This window comes from Aptenodytes patagonicus, chromosome 2 (assembly GCF_965638725.1).
Source record: "Aptenodytes patagonicus chromosome 2, bAptPat1.pri.cur, whole genome shotgun sequence".
NCBI lineage: Eukaryota > Metazoa > Chordata > Aves > Sphenisciformes > Spheniscidae > Aptenodytes > Aptenodytes patagonicus.
Window position 1 is genome coordinate 52,027,987 of NC_134950.1, and position 21,536 is coordinate 52,049,522.

Genomic DNA, 21,536 nt, shown 5'->3' on the forward strand with positions numbered 1-21,536 from the left:
TTGATATGTGAGCCCAAAGCTGCTTGCTTGCTTTATAGCAGGATCAAAGAGAGAGAGACAGGGAAAGGTTAGTGCAAATTAAAATTGAGCTTTCTCATGCTTTCCTAAATAAAACAGCAAACTAAGTCAGATGAGCAATATAAATACTACTTCATATTAAATTGAGCTTTATCATTTTAATATATTGTTGTACAAGATCTCCCCTAACTGGCAAAGCAGTTTGCTCGGTGAAAAGAATCTAATTAAATGCCCAATTATCAGCATAGACCTGAAGGCCTTAACAGCCTGAACCGCTTCTTCCTCCCTGATTTTTCTGAGGGCTGGGTGGAGGAGATGGAGGTTAAGAGGAAAGAAAGCAGGAAGTTGATACACCCCTAAATGATTTTAAGAGCTGGATCAATATCCCAGCAATTGCTGCTCATTTCAAAGTGTCCCTCACCTATGTAAGAAGATGCCAGATAATCTTTGACTCATGTAATGGCATTCAGATTTGGAAAAAATTATCAATAGTATCTGATATATTAGAAAATATGAGGAGCACTGTTACTTCTTCATGCTATCAATTCAAATATCCAGTAATACAGGAAAGCCCTATTCTATTCTATTCTATTCTATTCTATTCTAGCCTAGCCTAGCCTAGCCTAGCCTAGCCTAGCCTGCTCTTTTTTTTCCAATTTCCTTTTTTCGTCCCCTTCTTTTAAGGGTAAGCAGGCAATTCTTTGTAGGTTAGATAAACAGTGTTTCAGCATTTAGAGACTTTATCTTCCAGACATGTAATGGCTTCATGCCAAAAGAAGAAAGGCAACTCTGACCCTTTCTGTATACTCAGAACAAAAGAAATACTGATGAGAGTTGTGTACAAAACATAATTTCTACTGCTGGTCCACTGTGATGTGGAATTAATACTGACGCTTCAATTGTCTCCATGCAAGAAGATGTTTTCCCGGTAACCCTAAATTTAGAACAGGTTGTGTTTAGTTTATGCAACGTGAAATACCCTCTCCTAGTTTAACAATTCATGCATTCTTTGTGCAATACTTCAAAGTAGATAAACCTGTACTTCCACCAGTTCCAGAAGTCCCAGGTGGGTGGGCAATACTGGTAGGTATTTAACATCAAATAACAGAGAAAGCTGGTTCTCCAACCAGAAAGCAAGAACAAGAAAAAGAAACAGTGAACAAAAATACTGAAATTAAATTAACAAAGCTAAAAAAGCCAGAAGTTTTTACTTATATTTTACTCTTCTTAGTTCTTCTGAATACGAATGTGACATTTTTATTAGATTTTCCCCCTACAGTTTTATTAAATTGTTAATAACTATTTTGTTCAGGCAATCTCTGAGCCATTCAAATTGTAATTTTACTTTACTACAGAAGATTTGGTCCAAAAAACTTTCTTCGTGGAAAGAAATAGGCTTTTAGCTCATAGAAGAGAACAAAGAAAAACTTAATTCTGACCTTAATGCTGACACTGTGTTCATAAAAATGGGCAGATTAAGCAGGGCCTGGTTCTTCATCCACTAGAATTTAGTAAGAGAGTTTTCATTCTCTGTTTGGGGTGGGAAAACAGACATTTAGCAGCTCTGGGGTTTGGTTTCTTTATCTGTAATATGCAGATAATAATCTGTATCTCACTGTGCAGTATAAGGATGGAGGGCTCAACCTTGCACACTTTGGCAGAATTTAGTCCCACAAAAAGTCTAGACAAGAGTCTAGTAAGACAGGAGGCCTGCTCCCCTGAGTTAGTTATGCCAGCATTTGAAGGATCCGTCTCCAAGTTTTTAATCAGTGAGCACTAAGTGCTTTTTGAAAAGGTAAACGTTGAGCTGGATCATCTGTCTACAAATACCTCATACCACTCAGCTTATTCTTACTGGTTTAAATTTCTTTTTATATCCCATGGTAAAATTGTTTCCAAAATAAGCTCTATCACATGGGATTTTATTGCAGTGATGAAGTGTAACCTTGTAATGTATATAGCTACGTGATGCAACACAGACATTTTTCGAACAAATTTTAATACCTTTTCCTGGTGCAGTTACAGACAAGGAGTAGCAAATTATGCATGTCCTATCAGTTGGTGAATAGCCCTGTTGCTGAATTCCTGAACTCTCTCCTGGTAGCCAGTTGCCCAGAAAATGCTGTTCTTTGATGGAGAGGGCATTTGCTGCATTTAAATCGTTCTTACTTGAGCTGAAAACATGACAGTTATTAAGAAATAGACCCTGCCAGTTGCCCTTCTTTTCTTTTCATCCAGCCTTACCGAAGCCAGACAATTCATGGCTTTAACAGAACATACAAGGCACATGTGGTAAGAAGAGTTCACTTACAAGCAGCCAAAGTGAGTGCAACCAAGCAAAAAAGTGAACAGTTGGTGAAGTGAAATGCATCCCTTGCTTCAGACAAAAATGCAGTGGAATGAAAGATGCAGTAGACTGGCTTTCCCTTAAGCAGATCTAATTTCAAAATCTGGCCCTGGAGAGATGAACTTTTGCTTTAATTGAGGAGGTGGATCCCAGCTCTTTGTCACTCCATCAATCAGCACCCTTTGCTGTAGCTCTAGCAATACACTGCAGAAGGCTGTAGGATTTATTCCCTGCGTGTAGAATAAGGCTTCCTACCTGGTGCTACTAGGAGCCAGCGTGGCCTGGCCTCAACGGCACAGTGCATATCCCATCCTCTTCCTTCTGATGTTGGCCAGTGTCCTTCAAGACAGAGTCATAGCCTGGTCTCAACCTTCCCCTTGGGAGGCTACAGTTGTTGATGACTCGAGAGTTTAGGATTGTTCTTTACATCTTGTCCACTTCCTTCCTCAGGCATGGGCACAGCCTTGCCCAAAAATCATTCTGAACTGAAAAAAAAAGCAAGGGGAGGGACATTGCTCAGGTTGCAGCCTGATGTGTCGAGTTTCCCAGTCTCTGGCTAACATCATGATTTTGGTTAAAAGTGGTATTAAGAGTAAACACAGGCCACCGTGCAGGCCTGCCTATGCAAGCAGTAATGTGTGGCACAACAGGGACGTGCAGGATAACAGTGCCAGGAGGGTGAGGAAAATATTTCGTTCCCCCACCCTGCTGATTCCATACACGTGGTGATCTGCCCTGGACAGTGCAGGAGAAACACAGGTGTACTTTCCGTCCAATCCTCCATCCTGTCCCATCAGGATTGAACCGTTAGTTAGGACTTCAAAGAACCCTGTTTTTCCGTGGCCGGTTCTTCTCACGGCTGTAAATTCCAGCTGTATTCTTTTTCCTGCTGCAAATTCCAGCTGTATGCTTTGCCTTTACTGTGTCTCCTTCTTTATCGCTATATTCCCATGCTTTTCATGTCAGCTTCCAAAATTAATACCATGGTGGATAGTGTTTTTCATGGGGGGCAGGGGGTGATAAAGTTTGAGAAATTGAAAATGACAGAAGCACTATTACAATCGGGGAGAAATTATGAACGTGGTGCTGAAGACTTCAGGCACTGTTTCATTTCAGCTTCCAGGCTTGGAAGAGGTGGTGTGTGTTCCTTAGCAGGTGAGGAGACTTGTCACGCACTTACTTGCCATAGTGGGCCCTAAGACCGAATTTCGAGCAGGAATGAGATTGTCCTTAGTGGCACAGAGAGGCTGATGAGTGTGTGGGTGTGTGGCCGGTAGAATTAAAGGGATGCAGACAAACACAGCACTATAAATGAGGAAGCATGGATGGCTGTATACTCTGCAAATTATAGTGTTGTACAGTGTATTTTGTCCTTCCCTGGTTTTCAGTGTGAGATGTTGTAGCCGAGGGGTTAGCTGTCATCCATTGCGTTCCTTCCTTACTCCTCAGATCTGTGGCTTATAAATGTGTGCTGCAAAATTAACTCGGGGAAGAGTGGAAGCAATGTGAAGAAGGAGAAATTGGTTTAGGGCCATGGTTTGCTTGGTAAAAAAAAATTATAAAGAAAACACATTGAATGTAGGAGCTGTGCATGCTTTAGACCTGAAAAAAATACAGGGACTGCAGGCCATTTCTTTCCTGTGTTGTATGTGGAGGGCAGAGTTTACACTGCTTCTTAGCAGATGCTTTTGAGCATGGACCCAGCCTCGTGATGATTTACCAGGAGGACATCATCATCTTTGGACCTTTGCCTATAGATTTATTCAGAGTAAAAGGCAGAAGGACCCTTCTGGACAATCTCGAGGGTGAATAAGGAAAGAGTTACTTATAAACTGTTACAAATTGGTACTCGGTAATGGCTGTAGTGTTGATCAGACAATATAAGAGGGCCCCCAGTGGTTACCGACTTAACAGCTGCATGTAAGTCAGCCAGTGAACATTTGCTTGTAGCTGCTCTAGTTTTGTTGTTATTGAAGAGCAAGAAGCATAAACATGGGACACAGTCTAGAGGCTGCTTAAAGGGTTTCACTTGTTTAAAGTGTATATTGAAATGTCAGGGCCTTCCGTGAAACGAACAAGTTGCACGTTGAGTTGGTAACACAAATTGGGCCAGGTCATCTAAAGCAGTGCCTTAAGTGGGGGGGATCTCGCCTGCCGTACAAGTAACTCAGTAACTGCAGCGTGGGTAGCTGGTACAAAGACAGAGGATCCCCAAATGTGAGTATTATGCTCAGCACGAAGACTGATTTTGTTTGCTTTTATAGCTGGTTATCAAGTTAGTTGCTGAGATAATGGGCTGCACCTCAATTAAAATCTACCTACCCCCATTGAAACATTTAATATTTGTGTAAATATTAAACATTTATATGAATATTAAATGCATTTATTTAGAATTGATTCATGTTTACATTTTCCCACTATCTGAATAAAGATTACAAATGGAAAGTAAATTACTTATGCAGAAATTCTGCATGCATCAAACTCATTTGTCTACCAGCAGTGGGTAAACCGTCCTCATCCATGTTGCGAGGTCTTAACCATGTCCAAACTCATATCCTAACCATGTAAGGGCAACAGCGAGCAGCAGTTCTGTGCTCTACAGTGGGTACTTTGTTCTTGCCTTCCTTATGGAGTTGTTGGATCCATAATATGAAGGACGTGCTGACTTGTTTTACGATGTACCACATCAAGGAATGCAGTGCATGGTTTTCTGTTAGATTTGGAAAAGTGCAGGCTTTATATTAAAGGTTCATTTCTTTTTCATCGTTCAGCTAACTCATTTGCACTGTAATGTACTTTCTTATTCCTCCTCCTGATAGTTGCTGCTTTTATACCTATTTTGCAAGCCATATTTTTAGTCTAATCCATACAGCAGTTGTCTAAAATTCCATAGCATTGCTTATTTCTTACCTATAACTCTTAATAAAAAATAGGGCTGTGCCAACCTATTATATCCTTAATAGAATATTCTAATGGTTATTAAATCAATTGACTCTGAATCTCACTTTAATAAATGAGTCAGACAGTATTTTCCAATTACTGTCAGCCGCCACCTTTCCAAAGAGCAGATTATTTTGATTGAATTTTTTAAAGCTGTTCAGCACTTTTTTTTTCTTTCCTTTTTTTTTCTTTCTTTTTTTCCCTGAGTGAGAGCAAAGAGCAGTAGCTCTGTTGTGCAGGGAAGGAGAGCCTCTTGGACTGTATCTGACACTCCATTCCATTTCAGATTTATCCCAAATGGAAACTGAAAATGTGACATTTCACCAGTCCTTTATTTATTAATGATATCATACTTTGCACTTCCATAGCACCCTATCAAGTTGTTTGCTGAACATGAAGAGCTAGACAGGGGCCAGCGTGTAAACAGAGCCTTTTGCATCCTCTTTCCACATCTGGCACCTTTGCAAGAGCTGCCATACCCTGGCTCTTTCATGCTGGTGGGAAATAAAATGCTGGCCGTGCTTTTAAATTCTCTATGGAGAGCAAAACAGGGACAAAGCCTTGTTCCCTCATCCTTCTGCAGTGCTGTGTGACCCAAGCAAGCAGGCAGTTGTGTGCCCGGACATGTCATCTTAAACCTTTTCAAAGGCAGATGGCAGTGATTCTGGGTCTTCTCTGTATGGTAGCTAGTCCTGGACTCTTCTCCAGCTCCACTGTCCCAGTTGTATTAAAAGTCTTAAGGGATACTAATTAGGTCAGCCTGTTAAAGTAGAAATTAAAAATTAACACCTCTTCTTTAGAGATGGGTAGTCTGAGAAACACAGGCCATACTGTCATGCCCAAGGTGATAAGAGTAAGTCAGGGTCGGAGTTGGGAATGGAACCCAGCACTCCTGGCTCTTCTGCCAGTACTGTAACCTTATCTGTCTCCCTTAAATTTAAATGATGCTGGTCTCATGTTCTTGAATTCCAGGGCTGGAACCTTGCCCTTTGTTCCAAGGATGTAGCACAGAGCAGGTGACGTGCACAAAATGGGTGAAAAAGAGTGTGAGGGGAGGGGTTGATAACTCCCTGAACAGCGGGACTTAGGAAGAAAATTATTCTATTAGTTATACAAATGTAGTCATATTTTAAATGCGGTCTTTAGAACTAGGAGACTAAAAACATTTTATTTTTAAGAGAAAGCTTAGATTCTGCACGAATTGATGTCTCTTGCCTGGGGAAGTTTCCTATCTGCCCCAGGCGAGTGTGTGAGGGGATTTTTCAAGCCCTGTTTATAAGCCTGTAGGAAAATTGGATTTGCAACATACAGTAATCAAAGTGGTTTTGATGTTTGTGACCAGGAGATCGCCTCGGATCTGAGTGATATGGGAAATACAATAGGGTCACATTTAATGGGGTTCAATTCTTCTTGAACAAGTACAAACACTGTGTGACTAAAATTAGTTTTGCTTCACCATCAGGAGTGCATGCCTTTCTTCCTACTTCTTCCTCATTAACAAGGTAATGGAAAGAGAAAAAAGCCTTCTCTGTCTTCCATAGCTCCATATAAAAATAGTTCTTTTTAGGAAGTCTTTCTTCCTTGGAATGTTTGAAGAACTCCCCATTCAGTGTTCCCATGCTCAAGAATGATTAGCGTGGTTCATTTACACTTTGCCAACAGTTACTCTGTGATTTGAGAATTGGCATCGATTATCTTCACCTTGACATGTGGAAGATCCTGAGATGGAGCTCCCTTTGTCCTAATTGCTTTGACTGTGTATCAGCACAAACAGTTTGATGAAGAAACTTCACCCTATAGGCTTTCTAGCTCATAATTACCCTTTGCACCGTCTTCAGAACTATCTGTTTGGTGATGATGACCATGGCAAGGAACTGAATGTAGGAGAAATGGTCTGATCATGTGTGGCAGTCTGTACATTCCTCATAAGTGATTTGCAAGTTCAGGGAAGAAGAGGCATTTATATATGGTTTGTTGAGCCTTCCTCCTCTTTTCAGTATGCTGCTGTTCTGCAGCTTTGCCCACAGCTGTGGGTTGCTGCCTGTTGGGAGAGCACGGCATAGAGCCTGCCTCGCAGGATGCGGCCATCTCTCTTAGATGTACAGACTGGTGCATGCCAGGTTCTTTTCCCTCATGCTCCCCTTGATGGTGCTTGCGTGGGCCATATTTGTCGTCTCTCAGCAGCAGCAAAAGCAGAACACACTGGAAGGGTTTGTCAGTGATGGTGGAAAACCCAAAATCCCAGGCAACTCTTGAGAATCGACTAAAATTTTCCCTGCTAAGGAAATAGTTAGCATGTATTTGCTAAATGGTTGCTAATTTATCTATGAAGAGTTACCTTCCTGATGAGCATGTGTCACCTACCCCTAATCTGCCCTTGGGAGTCTATCGCACGGAGTATGTTCAGCCAGCAGTGCCTGACTGCCAGTGTGACTGGCTGGATGGGACGCGTACCTCAACAGCCTGTGCTCCGCTGCCTCAGTGGCAGTAGTCCTCGGGCAGAGGGGATCGACGGGACCACTGGCCTTTTTCAGCTGACTCCCAGAGCAGGCCTGACATTTCACACCCCTCTGATAGCTTTTCAGTGTGTGGAGGTAGGCAGGAACATTGAACGTTGCTTTAATGAAAGTTTGGGTAGGGGATGAAGGGAAGTCTGCGGTTTGCTGTGTGAGCGTGTGGGCGATGCTCGGACATGTTTGTCTATACCCGTGGCACCACTCTGTTGTGCTAAGACTGACAGGAAGACGGGAGAGTTAAAAAAATGGCCACGTGCCAATGTGTCCATTTTAAAGAGCCAGAATGGAGTCCTACATTCCTCTCTCAGTTGCTACATGAAAAACACGGTTTTACCATGAAAGGCAATGGAGTCGCCGTATATATGAAAATTGTGAGAGCTAGCTGTTCAGTGGAGAGCGAGCTCCCCAGTTACGGACTGTTGTCAGGGCAGAAATTTTTGTAGTCAGTGTGTTTTTACCTGTTTACGCCAAAGGAGACACCCTGCCACCCAACCCCGATTTTGTGTAAATCTTTTGGCTTTGTTGGTTTTCATCTGCCCCTTACCTTCTCATTATAAAGAGCTCTGATGCTTCGTAGGAAACCACACGACGGTAGTTCTCAGTAGTCCCACCTGCGGAACGGCCACCACCGCCTGGCTTAGCTTGCGCTGTCTAAAGCCCACAAATTCCCACCCTTTGCGAAAAATGCCGTGACTTATGTGAAGGCTAAATTTAGCTTTTGGACTAATGAGAAGTGAAAGCTGAGGGCTACCACTGAAATTTTTTCAATTCTGATAAGTCACTAAGGATCATTTTGAGAGGGCGTGTGGCCCCACTCAGCTACACAAGCACCGTGTCATGTTTTCTTTACATTGGTGGGCAGGATCGTTGTGTGCAGTACAAAACGTTGTCTCTGTTGTCACCATCTACAGCAACTGCCAGCCGCGAACGTCCGTCATTACGGTCACTAATCACTGCAGGCAGCGCTCTCTTTGGCAGGAGGTAGGCAGCGTGGCATTTAGGTGTTTCGGGGTGGGCAGGGCGCTCTCCTAAATCGCTCCTTTTCACCTGAGAAACGGTAGGGAGCTGTGCCAGTCGCCAAGTGTTTTATTCCCGCTTGATTTTTAATAATCAGATACAGTATTTACCTGTGAGATCAATGCTACTCGTGTAGCACACCGGTGACATACAGAAGGACCTTTTCTAAGCTGCGCTGTGGGAATTGAGGCCTCTGCAGCAGGGCTGGAAGCCACTTCTTACCTAGCAACTGTTTCTAAGTAGGACAGCCGTTGACTGCCCTCATGGCGGAGTGGATGAATCCTGCAGCACCCTCAGGAAGGGAACCTGGTGCCAGGCACCAGCCGGCCTTCGGAGGACAATGGGAGGAAGCGGAGGAACAAGCGGCAGGGAGTGGGAAGGGTTTTAAAGCTGCAGGACCTTGACGGGAAAGCTGCGTCAGGAGATGCACCCGGGGACTCTTCTGAGCTGTTAAGAGGAGAAATGCAAATAAAGGGAAAAAAAATCTAGGACTGTCAGAAAGGGAGCTGGGAAATCCTGCAGCTTGCAAAAGGTTTCACGTATGCCCCTGGGACTAGAAACGTGGAGCAGGAGTGATGTGAGGGTATAAACTACCCTCCCCTGTCATGGTGGTTTTACAAGAAACACAACGTCAGCCAGAGTGCCAAAAATGTGTGCATTCACAGTTCTTACCCATGATAGACGGGATGATGTGTGAGCGGCGTTAAATTCCTGACGCGCTGTTTTGCAAATGTACTCGGTCGTGATCGTGTGACTCTGCTAAGAGATGGTGTTTCAGGTCCCACTCACCATTTCCTACTGAAGTCTAATGCTCTGCATTCCTGTTCGGTGGTAATTGTATGTGGAAAATCCGTGCTTTTAATGCCCAGTTAAGCCTTGTACATTCTGAAACCTTCCAGGTAAAAGAACATGTTAGCAGCCGTAGGTGCTACGGGGCATCCAGTTTCCTGAGCTTAGGAAAACAAAAAGTCTTTTCAGTGCATAGATCATGTTGGACTGGCTCTTTGGTAAGGGCTGTAGTTAATGTCACTTTTCCTTTGATTTCTCCCGCAGATGAAGGACTGAACCATGAATGCAAACTCTGCAATCAGACGTTCGACTCTCCTGCCAAACTTCAGTGCCACCTGATAGAGCACAGCTTTGAAGGCATGGGGGGCACCTTCAAATGTCCGGTGTGCTTTACAGGTAGGAGGCGATCACTGCTTGTCCTGCCCTTAGCTTATGTGTGCAGAACTCCTCTTACAACTGTGTCATGTGCTGGCTTTAGGTCAGTTTTAGGAGGGAACATTACATTTGTGCTCATCGGTAATATTGATTAGAAATCGTTTAGAAAGCTGAGCTTCTTGGAAGGTCAGGCATTCATCTGTAAGAACTGCATTTCAAGCTCTTCTATCGGAAGTTTGAGTTTCTTGTAATTACAGAAGAGATCGTCTGTTACCTTCCACGGTATCATGCTCATTACCGTCATGTTCCAAGCTTGCCGAGGTTAAAACTGCCCATAAATTTGTGCTTTAAAGCTACAGATGTTTCATCTAAAACGATATAACTCAGAGCAGAACTTGTCCCCGCAGGCCAGGGCTGCTAGGCATAGTCTGTGCAGCAATATTCTCCTCTGATCGGGTAAGAAAGCCCGCTTGCGTGTGTTAGTTGGCTTGTGGTGAGAAGAAACACCCTTGTAATGTGCTTTAGAAAGCAAACCATGCTGTCTTGCCACAAGTCAAGTTCTGCTCTCCCCTGACACAAGTCCAAGTGTGGAATAATCCTCCCCAAGTCAGTGGTGTTATTCAGTAGTAAAACCCAAGTGAGAAAATAACTTGACCCAGTAGGGCTAAGCACTGCAGTGTTTGGGCCATAATGAGGAACAGAAAAATGCTGTTGTTGGAAATGAAAGCACATTAAAAGGATGCCTACAGAGTTGTTGTGAGTTTTTTTAAGGACTTCTTAATAGAACATTTCATAAAATGATAACCTAAAACATAAGCGTTAATATGTAGCTTACATGCCCAATTTTGCTTTACAAGATGAAAATCAAAGATAATCACAAACATGACAAAACACACTTTGGGTATTCTCGCATCAATGGCATGCTAATTCTGGAAGCCATTCAAGGTTTCTGTTCTCCATTAATGGGAGTGAAGGATTTTCACTGATAGGCAAATAGACCTTTTAATACCTTCATTTTACTTCTCTTTGTTTGGCAGCTCCCCTCCCAATAAAACCTAAGTGCGCGCTACAGAGGAAAATTAAAGTTTAATTTTTCATCTCTCAGATACAGTGGCTGGTGATGATTATTACCTCACTGTGTTCAGGTTTCACACATCTCTGTGGGTTATAAAATTAAAAAAATACATAGTTCATCTTCACTGCACAGCTTGTCATAGTAATGTCTGAGTGTGGATAGTACTGCCGTAAACAGTTTGCCTGTTAGGCGTCTGTGTTCAAGAATTCTTTCAGTTAGGTGGTTTTTTTGTTTTTTAGTTTTATTACTGATTCTACGAATTTTTTTCCCTTGTCTTTGTGTACACATTATGAGGTGATCTTTTTTTAGTGTAACGCCATGGGTCTTCAATTTCCAAGTTTGGGGGAGTTGTAAGCACAATATAAAAACTCGCATATGTAAGGAGTACCAACTGACTGTTCTCCATGTGAGCAAGATCCCTGATAAAACTAATCCTTTAATGTTTGAGCCAGTAGCCTTGTAAAATGTGTTAAAGAATATGGAGATAAGTCGATTCCAATCTGTGTGAAACACTTTTTCCTTTTTGCTGATGGGGTAAATAGACACCAAGCATTAATCATACGCAATGGTGTTTTATTAGCAATATGCCATTAAATTATTTCAGCATGTCTTGCTAGAATATTAACAAGAAGTAAAAATCACCAATATAAGTTTTATATGGAAAATGGAATCTGATCTTTTTTTTTTTTTCCGGGGTAATGAGAAATGTGATTAAAATGTATGACTCAGAAGAACAATATTCTGATGGTTTTTGTTGCCTTGCAATTAGAATAATTTTAATGATTAGGAGTGGAGTCGAAGTCAAATGCCAGCATCTTTAATAAATCCTTTCCCTGCCTATACAGATTAACATTGTAGATGCAAACTTTTTTAGGTCACAGTGCACCAGGCATCCATCAGAAGTCAGTGCTGCCAACCCAAACACTGCCTCTGGCATATACAATTTAATTATTAATAGTATGTCTCCTAGGTAAACTGTTACACAGTCTTAGGGCCTTGTTTTGTAGTCATTAAAATTGAACATGTTTATATTATTGAAACCCTTGCATTCAGTGTGTAGGCAGAGTTGATCTTAAAGTATCCAAAGAGAATTTACCTGCAGTTCTGTTTCACATTTATAGACATTGCCCCAGTGTAGCTGTGGGATATAATTTTTAGCATTAACACATTTAAATACAGAGCTGTTTGTTAGCTTTAACTTTAGGCATACAGAGTAAACAGGACTTTGGCATCTATGCTTTTCAAACCTGTTGGTTGCTAGGAAATGTGTCTTGTGTGTGTTCAATCAAAGTGCAGTAAGCATGAAGAAACAATTCTGAAGAGAAAATGGCATTTTTAAATTCTTTAAATTTGAAATCTTCATTGTTTGTCCTGTTAGGGTCTTTTTTTTTTTCTTTGTTTATCTGTTTCAATTCATTCATTTTAGAAGAAGGATCACTCTTTGTAGATAAATAGTGTGACATCTGAGTGTGCCAGCCTAATTTTACCTCTCGGAATTGCTGAGTGTTAATGGGAAATAGTTTATAAAAAACTCTTCACCTGCAATATGAAATAATGAAAAGCTTGTTATTTGTCTAATATTCTAGTGTTTGTCCAAGCAAACAAGTTGCAGCAGCATATTTTCTCAGCCCATGGACAAGAGGACAAGATCTATGACTGCACACAGTGTCCACAGAAGTTCTTCTTCCAAACAGAGCTGCAGGTACCACACTTGTTACCTGGGGGTTATAATAGCATTATGTATTTGATAGCTGAGTTCAAAGCTTTACTTGCCATGACTTCCTCTGATACTTGCTCAACATCAGGATGGGAATGAGGGAAGGACAAGAGAAATTGCAGGTGATTAAACCCATGCTGCTTCAAAAAGGTGCTGGCAGAAAGGCACCTGGTACAGACCTGAATTTTGGGAGCCACCTTTGGATTCTTGCTCTGTAGGTTGTTGCAGCTCAAGATATTCTTGAGGAGAGAGAAATGGGCATCCTATTTTTCTCTTTGATATCCATAAAACGTTTACTCAAGCAGTGAAATGGAAAATAAGTGTATTCTTTTGTCTCTAAATGTGAAAAGCTAAGCACTGAAGTAGGAGTGTAGGGATGGGGCAAGGGGGTGGAGGAGGGAAGTAGACAGAATTTGTCTTGGTTTACCTGCTGGCCATTTCCCATAAATACTAACTTGGTGGGGAAAAAAAAATAATAGGGTCAAATTAATGGTGCACTGTCTTCTTGTGTTCTGTTGTCAGGCTTGTAATGATACTGTTTACTAATGGTAAACAAAAGGACAGAAAGGAAGAAATAACTGTTGAACAAGATCTGAAACAATTTTGGATAAAGGGGTTATTTACGATATATTAACATTCTGCACTGCTTGTCTTGCAATGAGAAGTGGTGGTGAGTTATTTCTGATGTGGTGTTACACTTTGAGACAGCAGCAGAAGATTGTTCCTAAATTATTTTAATATATATTGAAGTATTAAGATAGGTTGACAGAGGAAAAATTTTCAGGGTCTCTGATGGTCTGGATGGGTGGAACAAGGAGAAGTATTTGTACAGTAAGGCCTTTCCTACACCATCCGCCATGTGATTTTTATTTGGAATGAAGAGATTTTTACGCACTTAAGGTTTTTTTCAGTAGTTTTTTATAGCGTGGGCCCCCATCTCTAAGTCCTTTGACTAAGGTGTCCACAATTAATTTTGCTTTGGACCAGAGCTGGATTTCATCTCCTCAACAAAGGCGAAAGGCTAGTGAGGCATGTGCACACATATGCCCATTTAGTTTTTCACTTACTGAAAGTTTTACACACTGAAAACCTGATATTAATGTTTGGCATGATGATATGAAATATTTCTTTGGAGAAAAAAGAAATCAGAGCATTTAAATCCTGCATGAATTCATTGTGTAAGAGATTGGTATTTGTATCAATTGCACTGCATTTTCTCTTTCCTAATTTCTTTCTGCATGAAAACAATATGGAATAAAGCCTTTCTGATAGCCTTCCCTACCTCTTTCTCAGTGGACCCCTAGGTCATGGGAGCTCCTGTAGTACCTGCAGTACCATACCTGTAACACTTCAAGGTGCCTGTGCTGTTATCCCTCTCTTATTTTTAATAGATCCAAATCTGTTTTGTTGATTGTCCATGCCAGGTATTGCATGCAAGCTCTGGCCCAAAATGGAAAAGGAGGACAAGGAAAAGAAAATAAAAAGTTAGACATTTAGGGAAAAAGACAGTCATACATAGTAATGGACAGGAAGAGGGAAGATTGAGTTTTGAAGTCAGAAAATGATCTGGGTTGTGTAGAAAGTTATTAGACTTGTGGGAAAAATAAAGGAGAAACTGAGTGGAATGAGGAAAGGTCAGAAACTAATTTTGTATGTGTTTCTTTCACAGCATGGGTTTTGTGGAATCATTTTCTTTGCTTTTTTTGGTCAAAATACTTGTTGGGCTTTTTTGCTAAGTATTTCCAATAAGGTTGTCCTGGTTTCAGCTGGGATAGAGTTAATTTTCTTCCTAGTAGCTGGTACAGTGCTGTGTTGTGGATTTAGGATGAGAATAATGTTGGTAACACACCGATGTTTTAGTTGTTGCTAAGTAGTGCTTACACTAGTCAAGGGCTTTTCAGCTTCCCATACTCTGCCAGCGAGGAGGTGCACAAGAAGCTGGGAGGGGGCACAGCCAGGACAGCTGACCCAAACTGGCCAAAGGGACATTCCATACCATGTGACGTCATGCTCAGTATATAAACTGGGGAAAAGCTGGCTGGGGGGGCCACTGCTCGGGGACTGGCTGGTCATCGGTTGGCGAGTGGTGAGCAGTTGCATTGTGCATCACTTGCTTTGTATATTCGATCATTATTATTATTATTACTATTATTACTATTATTAGTATTGATATTTTACTTTATTTTATTTCAATTATTAAACTGTTCTTTTCCCAACCCACAAGTTTTCTCACTTTTACTCTTCCGATTCTCTCCCCCATCCCACCGGGGCAGGGGGGAGTGAGCGAGCGGCTGTGTGGTGCTCAGTTGCCATCTGAGGTTAAACCACGACAAAGGTGAAACTGCTTTTTCAGGAAAAAAAATATTTAAATCTTTTTGGCTTACTGATTTTTCACAAATTCTGTTGTTCATCACTGATTTATCAAAATGAGGAAGTAGGGAGAAGTAGGGACATGAGCAGTTGCTGGAAAGAGAAAGGAGAGATTGTTAGGGAAGAAAGACCAAAAGGAAAAAAAAAAACAACTCAGCAAGAGAGAAGGTGCAGGTTTGCAAAAGACAATTATGAAAATAAAGAAACGGGAACAAGAGGATAGAAATTAGTTTTAACAGCAGAATTCAGACTGGATTTTAAAAAGGCAGAATAGGTAACTGGATTCTGAAGATGCAAAATATACGGAGATCCAGGTGTAGTTGTGACATGTACAATCACCTCCTTACTAGTCTATCCCCCCTAAAATACGCTCTCATTTCAAAATACATGGAGTCCCAAGCAGCTGCCTTCAGCTTTTTTATTATAATAAAAGCACATGTTTTTCCACTCAAAATTCATCCCTGCCCAAGACTGAGGGCAAGATTTTGCTCCCTCCATCTAAGCCTAGTTCATTAAAACTTCAGCATAACTGCGGCACCTGGTTTTCTAGTGAAGGGCACAAAAGGATGTCACTACAGAGAGACAAATTATGCTCTACATTGGCTAGGGGACAATCAGTGTGTTGGTTGTTCCATGCTGCAGAAGGCTCTTAATAGACCACATCTCCATACCCTTAGAGACAGCCTCTCTCTGGCTTATCTACACTTGCAAAAAGGAAAAGGTATTCGTTTTCTTATTCACTTAGTTCATTATTTTTATTATTTTAATTAACTTGGGTAGCCCCACCCCAGTTGAGAATGCATTATGTTTAAAAAAATGCAGTATCGTCATGCCATTTGCATTTATTTGTTGGAATCACTGGCTTTCTGCTCTTACCTCCAGTTATCTACCCAGGCTGGTGAAAGGGCAGCAAAGCACTTAGGCAGAGCAGTAGGTACTGACCTTTGGAGTCTGCTTTTGCTGAAAATACATTGATCTCGAGCCCACTCTCATTTAAAACCTGTTCTAGGACGCATCGCTTTGTTCAGGCTATCTACCAGCTGAAGCAGTGGAATCTTTGGCAACTAGCCTCTGGGTTATGTTTCTCTCTCCTTTCACATTATCGTGGTTTGTGTTGGGGCTTGCAGCATAATGGTGTATTTATTCCCTCTATCAGGAACAGTTCCGTGCTTTTAATTTAAACATGCATCTAAAGTGCATCTCCCATGCATGATAGATGCTAATCATCTCAGATTAGAAGCCACGGACAGCACTCCATGGCTGTAGGGCAGAGTAAGAACATGAACAAGGTAGAGCAGAGCAGAACACAATAGCATAGAAGCCCTATCCACACATATAGTACAGCTGATAATTAAAGGGAATGAATTCAGGGATACAGAAAATAAATGCATTATAGTGATGCTTAACTTGGTGTTTGGCCCAGTGCGATTCTTTGCTTAGCATTTTCTGACTCCTGTTCTGGGAAGAGTAGGGTATAGGAACATAAGAATCCCCACATACTACGTTCCTCTCACCTCGGGGAAGTTACTATCCCCTCATTACCAATCTTGTCAAAGCAAAAAACAAGTAGGACTGTCGTTAGAGGTTTCCATGATTTCACTCCAGACCCCTGTTAGGAATGCAAGACAATCCCATAGGACCACGTTCTGGTGAGAACAGACAGTAAATGACCAGTCCTGAAAATCAAACCTGCTATGTATTACTCAACCTTTAAATTGAAATAATGAGATTTTACAGAAATTTGCTCTTTATTTTAAGATCATCTCCATAGCTCGCTCTTCTCCCACCTTTGAGACTTCCTTTAAATGGCTTTGTGCTCCATAGCTATTGAACCAGCTTTAAATTTTTGGAGATACTACCTCCATAGAAAGAAAGCAAATGGAAACCTTCTGTAACAGTTAGAAGTTGATGTTTTAAAGAGTGTTCCGAGTTGTGAATTTTCATGCTTATATGTTCAAAAGGCTATGTGGTGTATTTATGCTTCTGAAATGGAGTTGAAAAAGTATGTCCCTAAAAATGTTTATTCTTTAGAATGGAAAGCTTTTAATAAGACATGCTTAATACAATAAGGGCTTTTCAGAAATAGGCTTGTAACAATCTTTAAAATCAGAAACATATCCCATCTAGGTATCAGATAAGGAAGCTGCAAGGTAGGTGTATTTATAGGGTGCCTATATGTCTCCCAAAAGTTGGAACTCTTCTAACTGAACACCTGGAGTATGACCATACAGTTCGCTGTGCAGGGTGGATATAACTAGAAGTCTTCTCCATTCATCATCCATAATACTGAACTTCTAATTAATAAGGAAGCAAAAAAACTTATTACTAATTTAACTTAATATTGAATTTTCATTAAATTATGATAAAGTAATTTGTGCCTATTAAAACTTCCCTTTCTTGTCCTCATGCTATTTCCAGTGTCTGTTTCTTTTGCCTTAGTCTTTGTGCTTAGGCTTAGGTGTTTGTGCTTCCCTTGTCCCTGATGAGGAGTAGCCATTCCTTTCCTAATCCCAGTCCTAGTGTGACTTCCATAGTCAACACAACATATCGTGGTGTTTGTGGGGAGGAATGGGACACTCTTGTGGGGTGTTACCCAGAGTGAATGGATTAATTTTAGATTTTTTTTAGATGTTGCTGGGTCAGAGAGATACCAATGTCCGGTAGAGTTGCTGAATAATTGTACAGGTTTTATCAGTGTTTTATCAGTGACGATAGTTAGTTCTGAATATGATACTAGTCAAGATTACATGGCCTCTCAGGGCCATTTTGCCCAGTACAAAAATTATATCTCTTTTTAGTGAATTAGAGCATTTACTTAACATTTTGTGACTAATAATTAGTTGCCCCTGGGGTAGTTAAGTGTCCCCGCCTTACAGACATGAAAACTAGGGCAAGAAATAATTGGATCAGCAGTTGCTTCCCATCCCGTTCAAAAGGGACCTGGCCTCAGTGATTCACGCCCTTGCTGCTTCCCGTCTGGACTCCATCAGTACAGACTGGGCTTGAAGCCATCAGTCTGTAGGATGTTCCAGCTAATACAGAGAGCTGCAGCACTGTTCCTCAGTAGCAAAGGAGACCAGGAGCATATTCAACCTGCTCTCTTGCTGTCTACACTGCCTTCCTACATGTTTGTCCAGTTGTGCTCTAAGACTCAGTCCTTAATATTCTTGGTGGAGTGGGTCCAGCACATGTCAGAGATCACCTGAAAAGTTCTTCCCATTTGGTGACAACGCGGTAGTTGACAGCCTTGCTTTGTGAGTGTTTTTATTAAAGAGCTGAAGTTTGTTTGCACAGGAGCTAGAACTTTCTCACAGGCTGGCCTGGAAGCATGGAACACACTTCCACAGCAGTTAAGTATTACCATGAATGTACTCAACTTATGCTTCTAAGAGTAGGGTGCACCTAGAGGTGCCAAAGGCTCCCTTCTCTCATATAAACGCGTACCTGCATGTAGATTTCTAAACCTTCCCCAAAACCCCAACCCACAACAACAGAGCTCTTCCAAAATGAAATACACAGTTCCTTCCCCAGGGAAAGGATGAAAGAAAGAATGAAGCACTCATAGCAGATGTTACTCATGTCGCTTAAAACAGCAGGAGAACATTCTCAGCTCCCGGTGCAAGCAGCTGAAGCAGAGCAGGGCAGAGGCAGCATAGAAGAGTCTCCAGAAGATTTATGTAGCTTTATGTTTGTCCCTCTCTGGATGTCCAGTTTTAACATTTTCATGTTCCAAGGTTAGCACTGTTGAAACTAATCTTCCAGTTTCTTCCTCATTTCTTTAAGGGTTAAACTTTCCCTTTTTCCAAAAATCTCTGCATTGTAAAATGCTTCCAAAGATCTCAACATTTTAAAACAGCCTTTAAAATGCCCTTGACCTGAGCCAGAGCAGAACTAAGCAAGCTCTAGGCTATTTCAAGAACTAAAAGACTTGACTGAGACCTTTAGTGGAGACAGTAGCAGAGCTGGGATTCAAACTCTGTATTCTCTCATTTGGGGGTCAGCTAGAGAAAACTGCTAATTAACCCGGGCTGGGGTTGTCTCCTTGTGGCAGAGGCCTTCTGGGGCCAGCTGGGAAAGAGATTGGTGTGGGAATAGCATCAGCCATAGCAGCAGTAGCACCACTACCTCCGTATAGGATTATTTTGCCAAGGCCCCCACAGTAGTTGAGTCTGTGTATCATGTAGGTCCCAACGGCAAGCCTTCCATGACAGCAGGGGAGACTATGAATAATTTATACTCTTTACACAAAAACAGGGACAAAACTTTCAAACCTGCAGGTGAAGTTAGATTTTCAAGGATGTTTTCTTCACAAAGAAAAGGCCTCAAAACATTTTTTTAAGTGAAATTGGAGATTAGCTCTGGCATTTCTAGGTCCCCAAACTCTTAGGGTGAGGAGTGGAACATAGATGCTGGCTTACTAGGCCCCAAAGGCCAGGAGCCAGCAGGGAATAACTTTGTCAGCATTTCTTAAAAAGAAGCCTACCTGAAATCCAATTAACAATCAAAGCTTTAGGCCAACATTTTCAAACTCAATGGCCTATTTCTGAGAGGGTGCTGAGCACCTCCAGCTGCAGTTAAGGCCAGTGCAAGATGCTGGTGCTGAGTACATCAGGAAATCAGGTCATAAATGCCTGAAGTTAGGAACCTTGATAAAAGCATAGGTGCTGAGCAGCCATAGCCTCCTTTAGGGTTTCAGCATAACACTTTTGGTGCCTAAATACAGGCGCCACATTCAGTAATGTTGGCCTTAGTCCTTAGCAGGCAATCAGGTTGCTTTTGTCAGAGCAAATGCCTAGGAGTCCGGAGAGCTGGATTCAGTTGCCAGGTCTGGTACTAACTTGCTCTACTTAACCGTGCATGCTCTCCATCTCGTGAGTGAGGATGATGATAATAATACGTGTGCCAGAGATACTAGGATTGTAATTAATGCTTATGTTTTGAGGGAACTAGATAGAGCTGCATGCATTGCAAGTATTATTAGTTCAAGTGCTTTTTTTTCCTGAACCCTTACTGTGCTTTCTGTTTCAGATATATGGATATTAGTGTGCACCAGTACGTGCATTGAGTATTTTTCCATGTCTTCCAAGATCTAAAACATTCAGGCTTGTGTTCCTGAGACTTGAGACTTCGTTCCCTAGAAGGGAGAATTATTTTCTTTGCAAATTTTCTCAAAAAGGCAATCAAGAGAAGCATGGTGGAGGCACTCATGCACTAGCTCTTTAAGGACATACCTTCAAAGTGTTTCCCCTACAAGTCTTTTGCGTCAATGTCAAACAAAGTTTAAATACCAAAAAAAAAAAAAATACTTTGAACTCCCTTCCAGTGCTCCTTCCCTCCTGGGGATTGGGGGGTGTTACGGCCATATTAGGTTTTCATGCGGTAATTCTTTTCTAAATAAGGAATTTCCAGGTTTGAAGCTTGTGAGTTCACCCACCTTTGATTGGCCTATTCAAATGTAAACACTCCCTGTGGGTACTTTGTTAGCTCATGAATATTTATAGCACCTTGCAAAGCCCACCAAGCCCAAAGTGCCAGAGTTTTTCAGGGACCATTTTGATTTCACTAAATAGTGCTTGACAAAGATGGGCTGAGTATTAACGGTTCTTACTTGTCGCCACATACTCCATATATTTGTGACTCTACATGCAACAGTCAGCCTGTGAAACTTTCCGCGCTTTTTCCTGTAAGTAAGCAGGAAACAATGTGTTCACAACATCTTTTATACATTCCCTGAGAGAAAGTTCCTTAAATTTCTGGAGCAACTGAATCACTATTATGTGTTTGTTTTTTCAGATGCTTGAGTGATATTATTGATGAAATTACAGAATTAATTGACAAAGACAGTGTAGCAGTTAAGTCATGAATATTGCCTTTAAATAAACCATTTTAATCTTGAAAAGAAATTCAGACTTAAGGAACAGTAAAATGGCAAAGGATTGGAAGATAAATATACTGTCCAAAATAAGTACTGAGCTATACCCACAAAGAACCCGTACAAAAATAAGCAAAAATGTATATTGCTTCTCTTTCAAGGGGGATAGAGTCATACCCAAATGTGTATATGCTTGAATCTATGTCCCTATTTTGCCTACTCCTTCCTGTTTATGCTCTTGTATGCTTGAATTCTTTTTGTAAAATATAGGTATCTATTTTCGAAAAAATCAGTAGCAACAAAAAAGGTTAACCCATACTTTGGATCTGTTCTCCTTATTGCCTTGTATGGTCAACATTAAATAGATTCTGCAGAATCAGGTAAGATAGTACAGTTCTAATCCTTGTGACTGCAATGACTGCGTCAGGCAAATCTGTTAAGTGAAGTTTGTTGTCTCCAGTCTGAAAGCAGCATGAAACCACGGCAATCAGAAAAAAAGC

General features: G+C 41.3%; 1 protein-coding gene across 4 annotated transcripts in view; it reads left to right on the top strand.

Annotated features, from left to right (window-relative positions):
- ZNF521 (zinc finger protein 521) overlaps window positions 1-21,536 on the top strand; it is a 233,429-nt gene that overhangs the window by 192,458 nt on the left and 19,435 nt on the right. For all 4 annotated transcript variants that reach the window (XM_076329813.1, XM_076329816.1, XM_076329817.1 and 1 more), the window contains 2 exons: window positions 9,892-10,023; window positions 12,664-12,779. In XM_076329813.1, the coding sequence (XP_076185928.1) occupies window positions 9,892-10,023; window positions 12,664-12,779 (248 nt within the window). The remainder of the gene's footprint in view (window positions 1-9,891; window positions 10,024-12,663; window positions 12,780-21,536) is intronic.